At 34.4% G+C, this 20,842-nt stretch overlaps 1 protein-coding gene across 18 annotated transcripts in view; it reads left to right on the top strand.

Moving 5' to 3' along the window:
- Positions 1–16,520, top strand: part of MIER1 (MIER1 transcriptional regulator) — a 55,122-nt gene extending 38,602 nt beyond the window's left edge. For 14 of the 18 annotated variants that reach the window (XM_071217393.1, XM_071217391.1, XM_058303384.2 and 11 more), the window contains 6 exons: positions 1,443–1,594; positions 2,295–2,376; positions 3,458–3,552; positions 6,544–6,671; positions 10,938–11,077; positions 13,535–16,520. In XM_071217393.1, coding sequence (XP_071073494.1) covers positions 1,443–1,594; positions 2,295–2,376; positions 3,458–3,552; positions 6,544–6,671; positions 10,938–11,077; positions 13,535–13,857 — 920 coding nt within the window. In that variant the 3' untranslated portion in view covers positions 13,858–16,520. The remainder of the gene's footprint in view (positions 1–1,442; positions 1,595–2,294; positions 2,377–3,457; positions 3,553–6,543; positions 6,672–10,937; positions 11,078–13,534) is intronic. The other 4 variants (XM_058303396.2, XM_071217399.1, XM_058303394.2 and 1 more) reach the window with 2 other exon arrangements.
- The last annotated feature ends 4,322 nt before the right edge of the window (positions 16,521–20,842 follow it).

Genomic DNA, 20,842 nt, shown 5'->3' with positions numbered 1-20,842 from the left:
CCAGCTTCACACAGGTCAAGGAGGTCCTAGGTTTGAACCACAGACCTCCCATGTGGTAGGTGGACACTCTATCCTTTGAGCCAAGTCTGCTCTCATAACTAGCTGTTAATTCCTTTTTATAATAGAAGGGATGCTGTCATTTATGCTTTGTCTCCTAAATTCAGTGTCTTTCTTAGGCTGGCACCTTCCCATTGACATTCACATGCTTATGACTTCTATCTCTAAAAACAAAAACAGCTTTAAAACTTTTTTCACCTCTGTTTCCTCTTATAGTCTTCTCTCTCCTTGGTCCCACAGTCACACTTTTCAAAAGTTTTCTACTTCCTCTTTCTTCACCTCCATTTACTCTCCAATAGTTGAGAACCCACAGTAGTTCTCATAGCATTCACCTCCCTGTTACTAAATCCAGCATTTTCATTTTCATTTTCATCCTTGTTGCTCTACAACATTCAACCAGTCAATTTCTCCTTGAGTACTCTTATCTGCTGTGCTACCACACTTATGGTATTTCTGTGATCATGTGGTGGTGGTTCTAAGGTTGTCTGTGTTTTCATCTTGTCTCTTAGATCCCATTGTGCTGTCTTAGGACCTCTTCCTGCCTTTTACCTTTTAAAATTTGGGTCGGATTTAGATTAAATCTTACAATGGAAATTCCAACATTTTTATAAAAATGAGTCAGGGAAGTGGATGTAGTTCAGTGGTTGAGTGCCTGCTTCTCATATGTGAGGTCCTGGGTTCAATCCCCAGTACCTCCTAAAAAAAAATAATCATACTTACTATAATACATTTTCTAGCATTATAGAGAAATACAGAGAATAAAGTAAAAAGTTAGCCCAGATTCCACCACCTAAAACAAAGTGGTTAACATTTGGTGAACAGATTTCTGACAACTTTTTTCAAAAATAACAACTAACATTCTTTGAACCATAATATATGCCAGAACTGTTTTTTAAAGCACTTTAAATCCTTACAACTCTATATGGTAAGGTTGTTGTTATCCCATTTTAAGATGAGGCAGAGAGAAAAGAAGTAACTTGTCCAAGGTCATACTGGTAGAAGTGGTAGAGATGATACTAAAAAAACCAAGAGAGGGCAGCATGTGTAGCTTGGTGGTTGAGCACCTGCTTCCCAGGGACAAGGTCCCCAGCTTCCATCCCTGGTACCTCCTTAAATTTTTTAAAAACACACTCAAGAGAGCTTGGAATTGGGTAAACACGGGCTAAGTCAGACTGGATCTGAAGTGGGCATAGAGTGGTACGTCCCTCTCTGTTTAGATTGCTTAATTCACTTAGGCTATAAATATTGCCCAAGAAGGTATTGTAGGACCATACTTTATCTTTTCACAACATTGGCTCTAGGTATGAGTTACTTGTTCAGTCATATGTTTTAACAGAAACTATAAATTTTTGGCAATTTTTTAACATTGTATTTTACCAATTTAGTATATGAAAATGATGATCAGCTCTTGTGGGATCCTGAGTATTTACCAGAAGATAAAGTGATTGCATTTCTTAAGGATGCATCTAGAAGAACAGGTGATGAGAAAGGTGTAGAAGCAATTCCTGAAGGATCTCACATAAAAGACAATGAACAGGTACATAAATTAAAAAGTTAGAATTTTCCCAAAGTAAATATAAATATAAATGCTGTCATTTTTATTCAATGTTGAAACCCTGAAATTCTTACAGCGTCATTGACAGCATAAGAAATCCAGTGTTACCACACTCACTTGATCAGTATGATTTAATTTCAAACAAACAAAAAGACCTTTGCTATTTAATTTTTCCTGTATATGCTTTTTATTAGGCTTTTTAAATTTCCATAGACTATCTGTGCGAATCTTTGACATTATCAAATTGGGATTATTCATCAAGACAATGTTGTTATGCCCTGGTAGAAAAGCGCCTACCATGAACTTCATACCATTGTTCTGTTTTACCTTTTTTATAAAATATTTTTCCTAATGTTTAAAATTAGAATAGAAATAAGAAAAAGCAACAAAGATGGGATTGTGATTTGAAAAAAATGTTTTTTTAAAGATCTAAGTACCTGGATACTAAAGCCACCAAGTTAGTGTTTACTCATCCTGTTTTGTACATATTTAGAGCAGTTGTCAGGATTGAATTTGTTTTTTCCTTGGTGTCCTATGGTGTTGCATTCACTAGAGTTATTTGTCCTCTGGAAAGGATGAAAAGAAACACTGGATTCTGAAAAAGCCTTTACTCTCTCAAGAAATTGTAGCATTGGAATTCGTCATAGTTCCAGTTACATATTGAAACCTTTTAATTTTCTAGGCTTTATATGAGTTGGTTAAGTGCAGTTTTGATACAGAAGAAGCACTGAGAAGATTAAGATTTAATGTAAAAGCAGCCAGAGGTAAGCATAAATGTTAAATGAGTGCTTTTATTTGTTTCTTGGTATAGCAGAAATTTAGAACGTAGGCTCTTCAGTTTATTTAGGTATATCCTAAGCTTAATAATGCTAATTTTACTGTTGGTAAATATTTGTCGAGCATAAGTATATTATACTAGGCTTTATGGGAAATGGGAGTAAGACTGTCCTTTCTCAATTTGTAATGGGAAAATAAGGCCATTTCAGTAAAAAATACATGGCTTAGAATTTCAAGGCATTTTTATAAATACTATATTATTTGATCTTGGCAGTAAGCCCTCTCTGGACATGTTATCTTCACTTTAAAATGATGAGACTGAGATAAATCAACTTGGCTGAGGTAAACATAATTCATAAATAAGGAAGCCCAAAATCCAGGTGTTTCTTTTTTACAATAATACTGGCTCCCACCCTGCTTCCAAATAAGAGACATTTATTTATTCATTCATCAGGGTTTGAATGCTTCCTGTGTTTTGAGGATATAACTATTAAGAAAGTCCCTGCCCTAGTGGTGCTTAGAGCTTAAAGACAGAGAAAAATAGTTACCAGGGTTCCTCCAAGGCAAGTTAGAGGCACCTGTTTCAGTGGAATGTAATAGTTAGAAATTGGGGTGGGGATGTTTGGGAGGGATTCCTGAAGAAGATATTGTCTGGGAGGTAAAGGAATTAGCTAGGTAAAGGGAATAAGGTGGGAAGCAGGAAATAATTATAGGCAAAGGGAGGAACAGCATATACAAATTCTGAAGAAAGAAAGAACATAGTGAATTTAAGAATTGAAAGGTGGTTAGAATAGTTGAATAATAAAGAATAAAGGAGAATGTAGCCCAAATTGAATCTGGACAGATAGGGACCAGATCATTCAAAATTGTTATTAAAACAGGAGTTTTTATCACTTCATCATTTGCAGCTGGTTAGTACTAGGACTCAGGAGTAAATAGCTTCCTTTTTTTTTTTTTACCAGAATGTTACATTTTTTTTCATTTTTCTTTGCAGTTATGTTTGTTAATGTGCAACATTTGAGGTAGTATTGCTAAATTGTTTCCTCTTCCCTGCCCCCATTTTGTCAGAGGAATTATCTGTTTGGACAGAGGAAGAATGTAGAAATTTTGAACAAGGACTGAAGGCCTATGGAAAGGATTTTCATTTGATTCAGGCTAATAAAGTAAGTAATATGCACTCATTTTTAAAAAAAATAACAGCTCAACTCTTCATATGCTGTAATTTGCTGTATTTTCTACTGTTAAAGTTCTACAATTAATATTTTGGGAGTATTTTTAGGTATTTAGGAAATTATAATAAGCATACTTAGACTTCCTGTATAAATTTGCCAAGTGACTTTTCACTGCATGATATTGGAAGCACTTAATAATTGGACTCATGTACAAGTATTTTATTAACTTCAGGGAGCGAGGGGTATGTAGTGTAGTAACTTACAGCTGTTGTCCAAAATTGTGACAAGATTTTCTAAGAGCTTTAAAATAATTTTGAAACTTTAAAGCACTTAAGATAAATATTTAAAATTAAAATATTTATTACATTTCCTTAAATCCTGAATGGTGTAAGACCAGACATTATTTAAAATTTAATTTGCTAGATGTGTATATCTGTAGGTTGACTTTATTATACAATATTACAGTTGTTATAAGTTGACGGTTTTATTTAACATGAGCATTTCTCATTTTATGTGTATGAAAACAGTCATACAGTTTATATCCAGAAGAACTTCATAATCATTTGCAGATCTTTGGATTTAATTCTCTTACTACTACAATCAGAAAAGATTTTTAATAGTAACTACATGATGATATAAAATAGAAAACATGTTACTTCTGTGGGAGATTGGAATAAGCAAAATTAAATCTAAGAGCTCAAATGTAGAAAATTAATTCCTAGGTTTCTTATGTATATCACATCTTTAGTGAATACATTTGGCAAAGAGCTTGGCTTTACATATTTCTTTGAAAGATATCACATAAGCTTTGTCTGATGGCTTATCTAGGACTCTGTTGAAAATATCTGGAATTATGTTTGAGGCTGTACAGTCTGTCACCAGATTCTCCTTTATAACCACTGAATATGATTAGATGGTGTCCATTTGACTTGTTCCAATACATATTATACAGTATCTTTTATACTTACTAGATAAAATAATTACTACAAATCCTTTCGGTTCATTTTTCTTGATTTTGTTGTATATCTTGTTATATTTTGGTGTTTGACATAAGATCTAACTAATAAATAACAAGTCTTTTTTTTTTTTTAAAGATTTATTTATTTCTCTCCCCTCCCCCCTCACCCCATTGTCTGCACTCTGTCCATTCGCTGTATGTTCTTCTGTGTCCATTTGCATTGTCAGGTGGCACCGGGAAACTTTTTTTTTGTTGTGTCATCTTACTGTGTCAGCTGTCCATGTGTGCAGTGCCACTCCTGGGCAGGCTGCGCTTTTTTTCATGTGGGGCTCTCCTTGCGGGGTTCACTCCTTGTGTGTGGGGCACCCCTGTGTGGCATGGCACTCCTTGCACGTGGGCCAGCTTACCACATGGGTCAGAAGGCCTTGGGTATCAAACCCTGGACCCTCTGTATGGTAGGCAGGTGCTCTGTCAGTTGAGCCTCATCCGCTTTCTGAAATCAGTCTGTTCTTTTTTGTTTTGTTGTTGTTTTTTTCCTTCTTTATTTTCTTTTAAATGTTACATTAAAAAAATATGAGGTCCCATATACCCAATATTGAGTCTTAAGATTTAGGATATCTTAGAAGACAAAAAACTTATATCCCTTAATATTGTGTATAAATCATCTGCTAACTTCAAATATAGTCAGTATACTGAGAAAGGAATGCATTATGCTAACAATTTGATCATGTATATTTCTGATTGTAAAAAACAAAACATTGTTCCGTGATTGGAAGGGACATTTTGGATAAGAGTTTTCTAAGCACTCCTGCTTGAATTCACATACTGTTGACCCTAGACCACGCTGGATTAACCTATGGAACCAAGTCCGGGACATACAGGGGATGTGATAAGCCAGTGTAACTGGCAGCAGCAACCCTCAGCAATAGGAATTTTTTGTTTTAGCATCTTATTAGGTATCTTGAAACTACTAGCCAAAAAAGCCTTTACATAAGGGAGCTTTGATTTCTGTGTAAATACTTGGGATGATGATAGTTAATGTTACAGGATCAAATAATTCTGTAGGAAGCAAAAAGATGGAATTGTCAGAATGGGAGAGGACCGTTATTTTTAAAGCTCTAATTGTTATCAATCCTAGAGCACCATGGACCAATAAATTGTAAAGTACAGGCACAGAGGAAGAAAGAAAAATACATGTCAGGGAAGGATACAAGGGTATCATCAACAATTGTCCTCAGGTACAATCAGTGCTACTGGATATAACTAGTTCAGCATCAGAAATGTATGCTTTAAAGCATTATCATCTTGCATCCCAAACATTCAGGCAGATACCTTTTTTTGTTTCTTTTTAAACTCCTAGTATTTTATTTATATTCATCAGCCATACCAGATCTCTAAGCTAAGTACATAAAAGGAGATTTGCCAACATTATTTTCCAATCCCATAGGTGTTGAACGTAGTGGAAGGGAGCCATTCAGTTGCATAAATAGGTACAACACAGGAAGCCACGGGAGTAACATGGTTTACAAAGCATTATTATTATCGTAGCTTTTAACTCACCGTGGAGTATTCTCAACCTTTCTAGGAAGTAAATTAAATTAGCTCAGTCTGGGTTGTTGTTGGTACTAGGAAGAATATCTTGTGAATGAGAATTTAAAGGTTCGACTCCCTAGGTGCTCTGTGAGTAAAAGTATTTGCACACTGTTTATACATTAATGTTAACCTAAGTGCTACTTACAGATATTTTTAATAGAAGCATGTTTATGTATATTAGATTGGGATGATAACTGCTTTTTAAACATGGAATGCTGAATATCTGAGGACCTACTGCCAGAGTACTATTTCTCTTAATGGGAGTTTAGACAATAGTTTTCAATAGCTGCTGCACTGTTGTATTTAGTACATTGTATTAGAGGTCATTTAAGGACTAGCTAAGTTTGTTTTCATACCTCAGGTATTTTTCATAAAATAATTCCTTTCAGGAGAAGAAATGATTCTTAAAATGAAATATTTGTTTTTTGTAGGTCCGAACGAGATCAGTTGGTGAATGTGTAGCATTCTATTACATGTGGAAAAAATCTGAACGTTACGATTTCTTTGCTCAGCAAACACGATTTGGGAAAAAGAAATATAATCTTCATCCTGGTGTAACGTGAGTTTATTTGTTCTTTTAGAGCTGTGTTTTTTCCCCTAAGCTTCATAGATTTTATTCTTGAGAGAATTATGATTTTTAGAACCTTGTTTTTTGAATAGGATAAGTTTACATTTGTTTAAATTTGCCATCTAATGACACATCTTCATTTTATAGGGCATGTAGACTTTTATATATATGGTCTTATATAAACATTGTAAACTACAGTTCATATTATTTGAGACAACAAAGATGAGTAAAGCAATAGTTGGAGTTTATATTGCCAGTGAGGTACCCCTTAGAGAAACTGGATCAGATTTCCTATGACAGCATGTTTTTATTAAATTGTACTCCATGATTGCATACAACTTTAATCTTATATTTTGAAAGCATTGAGAGTAGGAAAGAAGAGAGACTATTCTTTCTAAAACTATAGGCCCAAATGCCCCAGTAGTGGCTCTTCAAAAATGAAGGAAAATTAACATTTTTCCTTGTCCAGTCTACTTTGATACCAGGAACCAAAATAAGGTTTAGATATAGACGATGATACAAAGGGAAAAGATTAAAAATATAATAAATCAGGTCAAATTATATTTTTTCATTATGAGGTTTTTTTAGCATAAAGAGCGATAATTAATAGTGCAGTTTTAATTTACTCCCAGTGATACAGGTATTGGTTCTTACCTCCACTATTTATGCAGAAGACTTTATACATCTAATCCAGATCCCACGTACCAAGTTCTCTTTGCCTCATTCTGTTTAGTTCTAGAATGAAACTACTGCCAGTGGTAAATTTGTTATCACAAATAAATGAAATAGTGAGCCATTTGTCTCACATGACTTGCCTAAAAACTGATAAATTGTTATGATAGAAGTAACTTTATACTATACTATTCTTGATTATTCCATAGTGTTTATTAATTTAAAATAATGTAAACCTAATGGAAAGCACATGATTTGGTCAATGTGCACCAGTAAAGATTTTCTTAAAGCTGGCCAAATAACTGTTTTCTTTTGAAAGATGTGCTTGTATGCATATTTGATTTGATTGTGTTTTTCGAACTCTGTGCTGGACTGTTTCTTGGTCACATTCATTGATTAGTGTCTTCTGGTCACTGAAAGATCAAACACTCTAAATAAAGCCTAAAGCCAAAGCAATCTAAAGGAATAAATGGGTGGTATGAGTGCTCCTTGAAATCATGGGACATGTGTGCCTGCCTCATTCTCCATTATTCAAAGCTCATGATTGCTAGAGTGGAGTTTTACAGAGAGCTGTGCTCCAGATTTAACCTAATTGCTTAATGTTATCCATTTATATTTAATTTTTTTTTCTGGATTGTTCATTGGTAGTGTTTAGGCATGATGTAGAACTCTAAATATAGCTATCCAGTTGGCAGATTATAATTTAAAATAGTCAAGGTTTTCAAGCTATTCCATTTGGAAAAGCAATAGTAACATCTTTCATTTTTTTCACCCATTTCAGAAATAATGTTCACACATGAACTACAGTCAATATGTCGTCATCAGCAGTAAGAACATAAGAATTGCCATGCTGGGTCAGACCCATGGTTCATCCAGTTTTCTCTTTCAGAAAACATCACCAAGGGAAGTGTTTTGGGCTGGCTTAGTTGGTCCTCTGTGATGTCAAGCTCAACAGGTTAGGTAGGGATGTGCTGCCAAACATGGTAGTTTTTCTAATAATCGCTCCATAGCTTCTCAAAACATTTTGAAGATACTTTTATCTGTAAACTTGATTCCTCTTAAGGTTAAGTATTCCCTAGGTGGAGTAGCCACAGTTAAAAGTAACCCCTTATCTTCTCTCTTCTCACGTTTTAAGAGTTAATAATGACTCCCCAGGTAAAATGATATGCAGTGAACAAATGTGTTTTTTCTCCTAGGCAGGAATACCATAGTTTTGTAGTTATGTACTCCTGGGTTTTTTATAAAGTTTTTTAAGTGGAAAGAACCATGAATTTTTACTAAGAGTCTGTCCCATTTAGCTGTGTCATGTGTTCTCTAAGAAGCAGCGACCGTACTGTACATTATTTTCCAAATGAGGAGGGATCGTGGTTTTCTATAAGTATGGGCAAATTTTTCTGGTTTGCTTCCAGGCCCTTCTCTTTCTGTTATAATAGTTGCAGTTGAAGAGATGTGCAAAACATTATGTTAATGCCTTTAGACAAAAATTTGAGAGAATTTTCTCATGCTTCTTTTTTAGGTAGAAATCAGTAGTTAAGAGTACATTATCTTGAACGTTTTCTTTTTTTTTTTTCAAATTGTTACCTTTCATCCACCAGAATAAAGCATATTTGCCATTTTTCTGCCTACAAACAGCCTTTAAAAGATCCTACTGCAGATCTCCCTATTTGTTACCTGGAAGAATTGGAAGCCATATGCAAATTGGAGATTTCACTGTAAAATATTCAGCCTTCCAAATAATTAAAGGGGGGAAAAAGGGAAAAAATTAACTTAGCACGACTCCAGTTATTTGAATGTTGTTCCAACCTTCTGGATGGGCTGTCTGACTCTTTCTCCTTCTCTAAGCACTCTGGATGCCATTAATCTTTTTTAAAAAATCATCCTTTCCTGGTATCATTGCTATATTCAGAAATTTAAAATATTTTTGATATCTAAACAACTCTAGCTTCCTTTGCTTGACTTTTATCCTCCATTATTCAGTCTCACCATACCAAATTTATTTCCAGCAATTCTTCATCATGCATCTTCTCTTCCCATTAGCCTTAACTTTGAAAATCCCTTTGGTGTTCATCATGTTCATTTGTGTTTCTGTGCTTAATATGCACCACCCAATTTGTTATATAATTTTCCGTTATTACAATGAATGGCATAGAGCTGAAGAGATCTTAAAGACCATCAAATTTATTTCCCTCCATTTAAAGATGAGTAAAATGAGGCCTTAGAATATTATTTGATTAGATCATAGTCAAATAGTTTTCTTTGATATATGTACCTCAGATTCTATTGGAAGCTTATTGAGGTGAAGCATCATGTCCTCATACTTATTACATTCCCATAATCCAGGTCACAGTGATAACCACATAGTTGTTTGAGACTGTAACAACAGTTAATAGTCTGGTATAAACTCTTACAGACTTCTTGAAAGTCTTAAGAGCTCCAAGAACTCTTTCCTTATCCACATTCTTATTTACCCTGCTCAGAAAATTCTTAAAGATTTGTACTAATATACTAATTCTAAGAAAAATATAAAATAATATATTTTAAGTTTTTATTGAGCTTTATTCTGAGCCATACACAATGTAGGCACTGGTAGTATAGTGATAAACAAAACAGATTAAAATCCCTCCCCTCAGGGAATTATATTCTTGTGCATGGATTGGCAACCTTTTTCTGTAAAGAGAATAAATATTTTGGGCTTTGCAGGCTGTAAAGTTTCTGTTGTATCTAATCAGCTCTGCCATTGTTGCACAAAAGCAGTAATAGATAATACCTAAATGAATGGGTATGATTGTATTCCATTAAAACTTTGCTTACATGGTCATTGGTCTGATGACTGTTACACTGTTGACTAAGAACACTATAGTTTACAAAACACTTTCATATACATATTTAATACAACAACCCTTTGAGATAGTACAGGTACACAATAATCTGCATTTTTAGGTAAAGAGACTATACCTCAGACACAAGTATTAAGCCCAGATCTTCTATCCCCAGCCCAGTGTCACTTACCACAGCTATCTTCCCATACCATAGTTGAGGAATGATTTAAGAAGAAATGAGTGCACTGTTAATGAGATAGAATAAAGCCAGCAGATAAACAGAGGATTTAGTGAGGTTATACAGACTCTGAAAGAAAGGCAGTAAGAGAAGATACCCAAGAAGGTTTAGGGAGGTGAGTCATCCTTTTATGTTAGGTCCCAATTTGTCATTTAGATATTGCCATAGTCATCAAGTTTTTAGGAGCTTTATAATTCTAGTTCAGAAATTCTTTCATACTCTTGATTATATCACCCCTATGTCTTATAGATCCTTCAGTTTTGTTTGGGTTACTCTCAGACCTGCTAAGTTTCTAAAATTTGCTAGTTTAAAGCCTTCAGGCATTCTTATTATAAATATATAACCAAAAGAAGTTTTCATTTAAATGGTCAGATCTTGGTGTTGTGATAGATGCAATACTACAGTGAATGGAAGTGAAAATTAGGATATACTTTACTTGTTAATAAAGACTTCTCAATTTAATCTCGACCAATTTTAGTTTTCAGCTTTTTTAGTATAAAAGATAATTTTATTTTACTTAATTTTAAGGGATTACATGGATCGTCTTCTAGATGAAAGTGAAAGTGCAGCTTCTAGTCGTGCACCATCCCCTCCTCCAACTGCCTCAAACAGCAGTAACAGCCAGTCTGAGAAAGAAGAAGGCACTCTAAGCAATAGCAATCAAAATGGTAAGCAGACAAAGAAACACTTCTATTTTTTCATAATAAAGGGTATTTTTCTTTGATTAGCCTGGGAAATGGAGTTTGGGTTTCTATTCAACTTACCAAGCTTCTGCTTTCAAAGTAATAATTTATATACTACACAAAGCATACATAGCATCAGCATAAATATATTCTAACACATACTACACAATACAGAGTGATTGGATAGAACTCCCATTGAAATTACTAAAAAGTATCTTTAGTAAAGCATAGTACAGTCAATAGTGAGCCATTTCTTATAAGAAATGTGTTCTTTTTGAGTCGCATCTATTTTCTTGTTAAACAGATGCAAGTATTCCTGTTAAATAACTCTCAGACTAAACCCACGCCATCCCACATAAAAAATACACAGATATTTATGAATAAATCTTCAGCATTTTTAGTGCTATCAAAAGAATGCTTTAAACATATAGATGGAAAGTAAATAACAAGAGTGCTGTTTTGAATATTCAGGTTCTTTTTGATAGCATAATAACCTTAAAGGATGAGAAAATATACTGCACTTGTTAGCCTGTGCGTTAGTATTTAACAGAAACATTCCTAATTTTTTCTCCATGAAAAAGAGAAGCAAAAGGCATTCTGGTATGTTTGAGGTTTAAAATATACAGTGAACCAGAGATCGTTGTACTGATAAGCAAGACCTAGTCAAAGAATTATTTCTGTTTCTACTAATTAAAATATTCTTCCTAAGTAAGTGAATTCCCAAGGAGAAAACCTCACTCTGCTGTAGAAGGACACTGGTGAATTAAATTAGAGATAAGCCCTGCCTACCTGCATTCTGAAGGGGAAGGGCCAATGGAGAGCTTATCTCCTGACAGAACCTAAAAGAGGAACACTGAAAGATCTGACTCTTGTTATTGCATATACTTTATTTGATGAGCCTTTCTGTCTGCTCACTACTTCCTTTGTAATAACAAGCCATATAAACAAAAATTAAAGCCCAGTGGCAGCTATTTCCTAGCCCAGGAAGGTTCATTGACATGATGCCTAATGCTGGCTACATCCATCCTGAAGTAGCATACCCACATGTTGTGAGACTGACATTGACACCAGGGATAGAAACTTAGGGAGCGAGATATTTGGTACTATATCTGTCTTTTCTTGTTTACTACAACAGCAAATAAGTCATTCCCCAGTTCCCCTTTATTTGATAACATACTGGTAGCCTAGGAAAGTATTTGTAAGCTACCTAAAAAAACTACTCAGTAGCCCAGAAGCCGTTTATATCAGATACAGATACCTATAATCAAAATTTCCAGGATTTACAAGGCAGAGAAGGAACCTTCCAACCCAGTTTCATTTCTTTTATAAGGTGCTTAATTAATGCCTTGAGATTTTGTAGTTTTTTCTGACCTAATCAGTCTCTCCTAGCTCTTCAGCTTACTGTTGAAGAATTTGTTCCTTTAAGATCAGATTGTGCTTGATCCCCATGTGTATTTTTGAGTTGGAGAAAGTGGAATTTTTTTTTTTAAACCAAAATATGATGTTTGAGGCTCATCCTTATGCTGAATATTTTTCAGATGCTTAAATTTTAATAATCTCCTGTGGACATTTTATGTTTTAAATTAAGTATCACCGAAATTTGTACTCCATTTCATTTTATAGTCAACTATAACATGACCTTTATATTGTTCTTTACTCTTGTTAGAGTAATTGTTTATGTTCTTTTCTCAACTATTGAGAAAATTTGCATTTACTTTAGCATATTCAAGTGTGCCCTTGGACAGTGCAGCATTGTTTTTATAACATGGGAGATTATTTAAGTCCACTTAGATAGATATAATGTATCATATTTTCTCTTTTTACTAATAGATGTTTAAATTTTTATAAAGATACATAGATCATACAAAATGATACATTAAAAAATATGAGGGTCCCATATTTTAAGGTACAAAACACATTGCTAGACATTAATAAAAATGTCTTGTTCTGATTTATATAGCAGTAGAACAAGCAGACTTCTAAAAAATGTTATGTTTTTATATGATTTTAGAAAGTTATGGTCCTTTCCCTAAATTCTGAATAATTTATGCATATCTCTGCTTAATTCAGCTTATTTAGGCTGCTGGGTCCAGTGCATGTTTGTTGCCATATAGTATATTAATTTAATGCTTAATATATTGCAGATACTATTCTTAGTTCTTTACATTTATTAACATAATCTTCACAACTACCATATGAGGCAAATATTATTGTCCTCATTGTAGATATGAAACTGAGGCACAGAGAGCATAAATAACTTGTCTACTGTCACCCAGCTAGTAAGTAAGAGAGCTAGAATACAGACCATATAAATACACGGATTTGATCCTTGCTTCCTTAATGAAAAGCTACTTTATAACAACTATTTTGTGATAGTTTACAAATTTAACTATTTTCTAATGACAAATTTAACTCTTTTCATATGTGTCTTTTCCAATTTAGGGATGTCATCTAATGGACCAGGTGAAATATTAAGCAAAGAAGAAGTGAAAGTTGAAGGGTTACACATTAATGGACCAACAGGTGGAACTAAGAAACCATTTCACACAGATATGGATACTAATGGTTATGAAACAGATAACCTTACCGTTGACCCAAAACTTGCCCATATGACTGCAAGAAGTGAAAATGATTTTGATGAAAAAAGTGAGAGACCTGCCAAAAGGCGAAGGGTAAACAGCAATGGAAAAGAAAGTCCTTCTGAATTTTTCCAAGAAGCAATCTCACATGGAAAATTTGAAGAACTTGAAAACATAGATGATTAAATTTTAGACCTATTTTACTTTCTTTGGAGAAAATTCTGGTGTGACTAAAATTTTCAGGGTTGATGGGTTACCTTAAAAGTTGATGTCCTTGAAGCAGTTGGTGAAAATTTGAAAATTTGAATTGAATCTTAACTTTAGGAATTAAGATTTCATAATTCTGCATTTTGCACATTTTTTACTTCCTGTCAAAGTTCCTTTTAAGGATATAACAAATAGTTTAGTAAATTTGAACTAAAGATGTTACTGGTACCTTCAATTTGATGTAGTAATCCTATTCTAAAATTTCACTACAAGGTACTTATTGCTTAGTGTAATGGGGGAGGAGAAAAAAGTTCAAATTTCTTCTATAACACGTATTTTTCTGTTTCTTGAATTATCTTTTTTTAACAAACATTTTTCTCTCCATACAAATTGACTATCATTAAGGAAACCTTTATGAATCCTGAAAGTTATGCTAGCATGATTTTTTTATATATAGAAGTTTAAAAATAAACCAAGTCAGGTTTGTGTATGTAAAATTGTTGACATCAATGATGTCTTTCCATATTCTTATCTGGGCTTAAGAAATACATTCTGTATTTTTCCAGATTCTTTGTAGCCTTTGAAAGATTTTTACAGTACATATGTCTTGACTGAGCTGTCTTTTCTTGATACAAAAGCCTGTATAATTTTCTTAATTTGTACAGTTGGTAAACTTTTATGAGAGGAATTGATATTCTGAGTCTGTCAGCTTTCATTTTATTTTGGTAAGGTTTTTCTAATGAATTTTTAAGTGTGTAGTAACTAAGTCATGTTTCTTATCCAGGTGGTAAAAGCATTCTTAAAGGATTGTGAAAATTTGTTTTTCAAATGTCTACTTAAAGACAAATAGTTTTAAAATTCTGAAATTAAGCATGATGCTTAGATTGCAGTTTGTTTTGCATTTGCTGTTACTTTTGAAACAAGACAAAAGTTTAATATAAGCTTAAGTGCTTAACTGCATCATGCTGACTAGAATCCTGTTCAGTTATTTTTATATGCATTAGAAAATTTCCCATTTTTGCATTAAATAAACAGGGGGAAAGGTCAAGTGAAATTTAGATACTGGCACACACAGAAAGAGTAACTGTTGACAGGCAACATTGATTTTGTGTGGAGAAAGTGATGAAGTTAGAAAAGTTCAGCTTTTCCAGTTAAAATCCTGTTTTTCAGATTTGTGTATTTCCAAAGTAAAGCTCTAAAAGTCTATTAGTCTAGGTTTAAAATAATAAATATACACAGTAACCATTGTTCTGTGTGATTACAAACAGAATTATCCATTTTGTGTAGCCTTGCAAGAGTGCCATTTTATTTTTAGTGCAAAATTCTTCTAAAAATGTAGTTTTATACAGCTGATAGACTAACCTATATCCAAACTTTTATAAAAGATTATTAACTATTCTTTTCTTTTTTTAATCACACAGGCATACCCCAAATGCTTCTGTTGATTGAGTTTCAGCCATCAGTTCAAGAGCCACTGCCTTTTTAAAATAAATCTTCTGTAGTCTGTTTCTAATGGCTCAACTCTTTAATGGAATTTAGTAGAGTTTTGCACTGAGTAATTATGGTTTAGGCCTTATCCCCAAGAAGTATTACTGTTAACCTATGTTCAAACTATTTCCCTTCACCAATGTGAACTTTTTTCCCCAAACAGTGTTACAAGCCACTTTACAACACTTGACTTCATGTAATGTACATTGACTGTTCTTACGTACATATCCAAGTAAATCAAAATTTTGGGTGGAAGTTTTGATAAGCCTGAGTTTTTCTGTTGTTTTGTGTTGTTTTACCTAAGACATTAATTTATCCAGAATGGCAGTAGCTTTAGCAGATTATCACAATCCATTTTCTAAATCAGATTTTATTAAATGAAGTCCAAAGCCTCCTAGCTCTTTATCAAAGATGGTCTATAGAAATGTTTTAAAAGAATGGTGGTGCTGTACTTTTTAAATTGTTGCAATATTAGAGATGCCATTTTCACCTTTTTAAAAAGAAGCATTTTGTTTGCAGGTTTGTGAAGTTCTTGCAAACTAATTACAGGAATGTTTTAAGTAAATTTCTCAAGCATGTTTACAAATACAGCACATATATACATGTTTGAGAGTTTTACTTAATCTTTTTAAAGTATGCCTAATGAAAGACATTCCACTATATAGTAAATAATGCTCAGCTTTTTGTGAAGAAATATAATTGTATTTTGTGTTTTACAGGTATTTTACACAGTACTTTGTTCTTCATAATATAGCCACTGTCACTTGATAAGTCATTGCACTACTTCTAAAATTTTAGTAATATCATGAATTTAATTTGCTTAATATTTAGTATATTTCAGAACTCTTGAAAAATTGCATTGGGAAAAAAAGCCTTTGTTAATAGTTGCTTAGTCTCCCCACCCCTAGCAAAGCACTATCATTTTCATTTGGAGTGGTATTGTTTTCATGTGTTTTCAAATAGAGTTCAGGATCTGCAACTCGTTTCAACACAAATCTTTTGAGCTTATTTGAAGTAATATTTAAGTAGGCATTTAAAATTATGAATTAGGTGTTTTAAAATTTATTCATAGTAATTTTGCACTGTAAAATAATTCCCTTCTCCCATTCCCTGTCTGCCATTCTGAATATGCTTATTAAATATTTTTAAACATACTGGTCTACATAATGCTGTATGGTTTTTGTTAGATTTTCTAAGTTTTAATGATAGGATTTAATGTACATTAAATGTACATTGTTTACATTGAAAATATCTACATTCTCTATTCTTTCTACTCCTAGACATATTACACAAAGTTGTTTCTCAGTCCTAGCCCCTTCTAACTTGGATGATGTATTTTTGTCTTTTATTGGTATCCCAAAGAGAATTCCTTTAGTCTGTGTACCTCTGTTCACCTTCTTCCTCTTCCTCTAGACTAAATAATTCAAAATAATTTGTTCCCTTCTTTTGTAGTTCATAACACACATTTTGCAGAACTTGTTTTGTCACAATATTTGTTTTGCTATCAATGGGAAATTAAGAGTGGGCACTTTGAGTAACAGAAGCTAGATCAATTTCTCTAGGCAGTATGTTAGATGTATGCTGATGACCCAACACTAAATCAGAGATGCTGAGGTTTTCCCAACTGAAATCCATTTCATGAGAAATGCCAGTGCAGAAAAACTGTATAACAATATTGAGGGGAGGAGTAAAGAATTTCCAAATTTTAACCTTTTTCTCTTTCCAATGATTTTCTTGCTGCATCACATTCTGATTATCTAAAATTTTTAATATAAAATCAGCTTTGCTTTTTAAAATTCAGGTTCATTCTTCACCCAAATTAGCATGAAATAAATCCACAACTTCCCTAAGAAATACAGTTTATTGCACGCCCAATTACAATGATAACTGGGTTATTTAGGACTCTTACCCTGGTCATTAACTTCCCCTTGTCCGGTGAGGAATCTAAAGATGTCCTGCTATTTGGAGAGGTGAGGGCTAATGCAGATTTGGCATGGTTGTGAAACGCACTTTTGGCTATTAACACGGGTAATGGCTGGGTGAATATGGAAGTGGCCTAGTGGCTTTCTATAAACCAAATGGAACTTAAAAGTATGGAGCAAGTTAGGTAGTTCTACAGTGATTTTTAAAGAGAAAAAGGGGAGCTCTGGGCCCTGAATTGGGGGTTTCTTGCAGAAGTTGAAGGAAACAAGCAGAGGATGGCCTCAGAATAGAGTAGCCTGATAAATTCCTTACCAGAAAATCCAGGTTTATGGAAAAAGCTTGCTCTAAAGGTAATTTTTAGTATGTTGGTTACCCTTGTCACCAGGTGTATTTTAATTGAGTAAACATGAGAAACCAGTTCCAACTGGGAACTAACTGGTGCCTGTCATTTTGAGTATGCTCTTTTTAAATTTTTTAAAATACTCCATTAAATTCCCTTGAGTGCATATTTTGTATGTAATGGAAATTTGAGTGTAGTAGTAATGAGCTTTCAAACAGCCTGAATTGCTATATTGCTGTCAGCATTTATTTCTAGAAGGGAATTCTCATTTAAAAAACTGTAAGCACACTTTGGCTATTTCTGCAAAATTCATGAGTATCTAGTATTAAATACTGAGTCAAAGAGAATTACGATTATGGCAGAAGTTTTCAGGAGAAATTTGTATTGTAGGATAGAAAGCCGATTGTTGCTTGCAAACAATCTATTTAGCTTTTTCCTCACAAGTCTTGAAGAGGGAAAATTCCCACAAATTGGAAAGAAGATGGAGATAGTAGGATTTGAAAATAGGAGGAACCTGAGATACTTTCTGGCAAGACATGAGAGGAATGGATGCAAGAGTATAATGTAAGGGAGACTGGACTCTAGGCACTGGGACTTGAAGGAACATGATTACTGTGCCTGTGACACCACTTGCCTTCAAGACACTTTAGAGGTGGTCACTAAGGAATTGAGCAATGACCATGATGGACTTAAGACAAAATTCATTCCTCTTTTCTGTTTGGTTTTATTTTTCAGTCACCAGAGGGAAGGGCTGGGGTTTTAATTCCTGCTAGGTGGCAAGATAGGGACACAGAACTAATTTGGTTTAAAAAAGTAATTTGGCATTTCTTCCATACCCAAATTTGTGAGGATTCATACTCAAACCTGGTGAGGTGTAGGTTTGACTTAAGTTAGCCTGACTCCAAAATCGACAAACATTACACTAATGCTTGTCCTCCACAGCTCCACAAGTGTGGAGCAAAACAGGCCTCAAAAGAAAGCAAATTCTATATAAGCACAGACTTCCTTGCAATTGTACTGTCCAAAAATGGAATCTTTCTGTGCCCGTTTTCTCACTTCTAAAAGATGGTAATAGGACCTAAAAGAATTGTTCAGAGGAACTAAATGTGTCAAATGCCTAACGTAGCTCTATTTTTATGGTGGTATAGCAGAGTACTTTGTTCCACTGCTACGCTTCAAGTATAGCCTTTTTGGAAAACACTTCAATACATTAATGACTTGAAAAATGTTATACACTTTCATTTCCTGAAGACATTACATTTAGGAAAAAAGATATTCACACCTTTACTTATAAGTGAAAAATAGGAACAGATTTCATTATCACCTCTCAGTTCTACCACCCAAAATAATTCAAATCCTTTCTCTTCTGTCTTCCTACAACTACAATTCAGGACCTTATTTCTCATGAGGACTTGTACAACAGCTTTCTCCCATCAGATGTACCTACCTCCAGTTCTACCCTTTCCTTGACTCCACCTGTTAGTAATCCACACTGCATCCTGAGTGATCTTGTTAAAGTGCAGATCTGATCTACTGTGGTGGTTCTACTCAAGCTCACTAGGCCAATTCTGGTTGACTGAGGTGTGTGTGTGTGTATATATATATATATTTATAAAATTTTAATACGTTTTAATTGAATGTCTTTTGGCAGGTGTGTGCCACAAGCCCCACCATTATTTACTGATTGCATTCTCTGGAATGCAGCTCATAATGTAGAGAGCCCAACTACTAGGGATGGCATGATCTCCAAAATGCAGATGTGGCCAAGTTTCTGCCTTGCTTTGCTCACCGAAAACAAGCCTTATTTATTGCCTGCTCTGTCTGGATTTGCATATTCAGCAAATATTTATTGTGTACCCCCAACGTGCCACAAACTGTTCTTGGTGCTGCAGATATTGCAGTGTACAAAACAAGCCAAAATCTCTGCCTTCAAAAAGCTTAAACTTGTATTACTGGAGACAGTTAAAAATATGATAAATCAGATGTATTAGTCAGCCAAATGGGTGCTGATGCAAAATACCAGAAATTCATTGGATTTTATAAAGGCTATTTATTTGGGGTAGGAGCTTACAGATGACCAGGCCATAAAGCATAAGTTACTTTCTTCACCAAAGTCTCTTTTCACATGTTGGAGCAAGATGGCTGCCGACATCTGTGAGGGTTCAGGCTTCCTGGGTTCCTTCCTTCCTGGGGCTTGCTTCTCTTTTCTCTGTGTGCTTATTTCCTGGGGATCCAGCTTAAGGCTTCAGCATCAAATTCCAACATCAAAACCTCCCAACTCTGTTCTTTGCCATTCCTTTTACCTGTGAGTCCCCACCTACCAAGGGGTAGGGACTCAACACATGACTGACATGGCCCAATCAAAGCCCTAATCATAACTTAATCATGCCCAGGTACAAACCAGATTACAGACATAATCCAATATCTATTTTTGAGTTCATAACCATATCAAACTGCTACATCAGATAAGAGTTTTGGAAATAAAGCACAGGAGGGGAAATAGGGTAAGATGAGGGTAGGGTGCCATTTTAAATAGGCTGGTCAGGGAAAGTGCAGAGATGAGGGTATGTACCATAAGTATATCTAGGGGGGTGCACTCTAGTCTGAGGGAGAAGCAGGTATATCAACCCTGGAATGCTGGCAGTTGTCTCTAATATATTCTCAAATTTTAGTTTTTGTTCAAGAATCCACTTGGTGTCACTTCTCCAAGGCAGCCTTTACTACCATATCTGGTAGAATGAAATTATTCTTCCAGTTGCCCCTAAATTCTTACAAATACCTCATCATTTATCGACATAATCCTCAAAAATAGTCATTGAAAAAAATTATCTTAAGAATAAACACATATGATGAATAATTCTTGATGAAACCCTCCCAGTGCATTCTTTTAACACAAGAATGTGATCTGTAATGTGTTTGGAAAGAAAATACTTTGACTTGGGATTCAAAGTCCAGATTAAAATTTCTCAACTGAGTGAGGCTGAACATAAAATCTCTTTAGCCTTGCTTAAGCCGCCATTTCTGTGTGAAAGTGGTGGTGTAAGAATTGAAGATGAAAAAGTATGTTAAATGCAAACTATAAAAGGTATATGGTAGACCTTGAGTAAATACTGCTTTTCCTTCTTGACAAGTCCAGCTGCCTTCCATCATCTGTCACTCTACAGCAACTGTTGCCACAAGAGGGCACCAGCTGTATAGCCAAAATGGCATGGC

The sequence above is a fragment of the Dasypus novemcinctus genome, chromosome 9 (genome assembly GCF_030445035.2).
Source record: "Dasypus novemcinctus isolate mDasNov1 chromosome 9, mDasNov1.1.hap2, whole genome shotgun sequence".
Lineage (NCBI taxonomy): Eukaryota > Metazoa > Chordata > Mammalia > Cingulata > Dasypodidae > Dasypus > Dasypus novemcinctus.
This window is presented reverse-complemented; position numbering and strand designations above follow the sequence as displayed.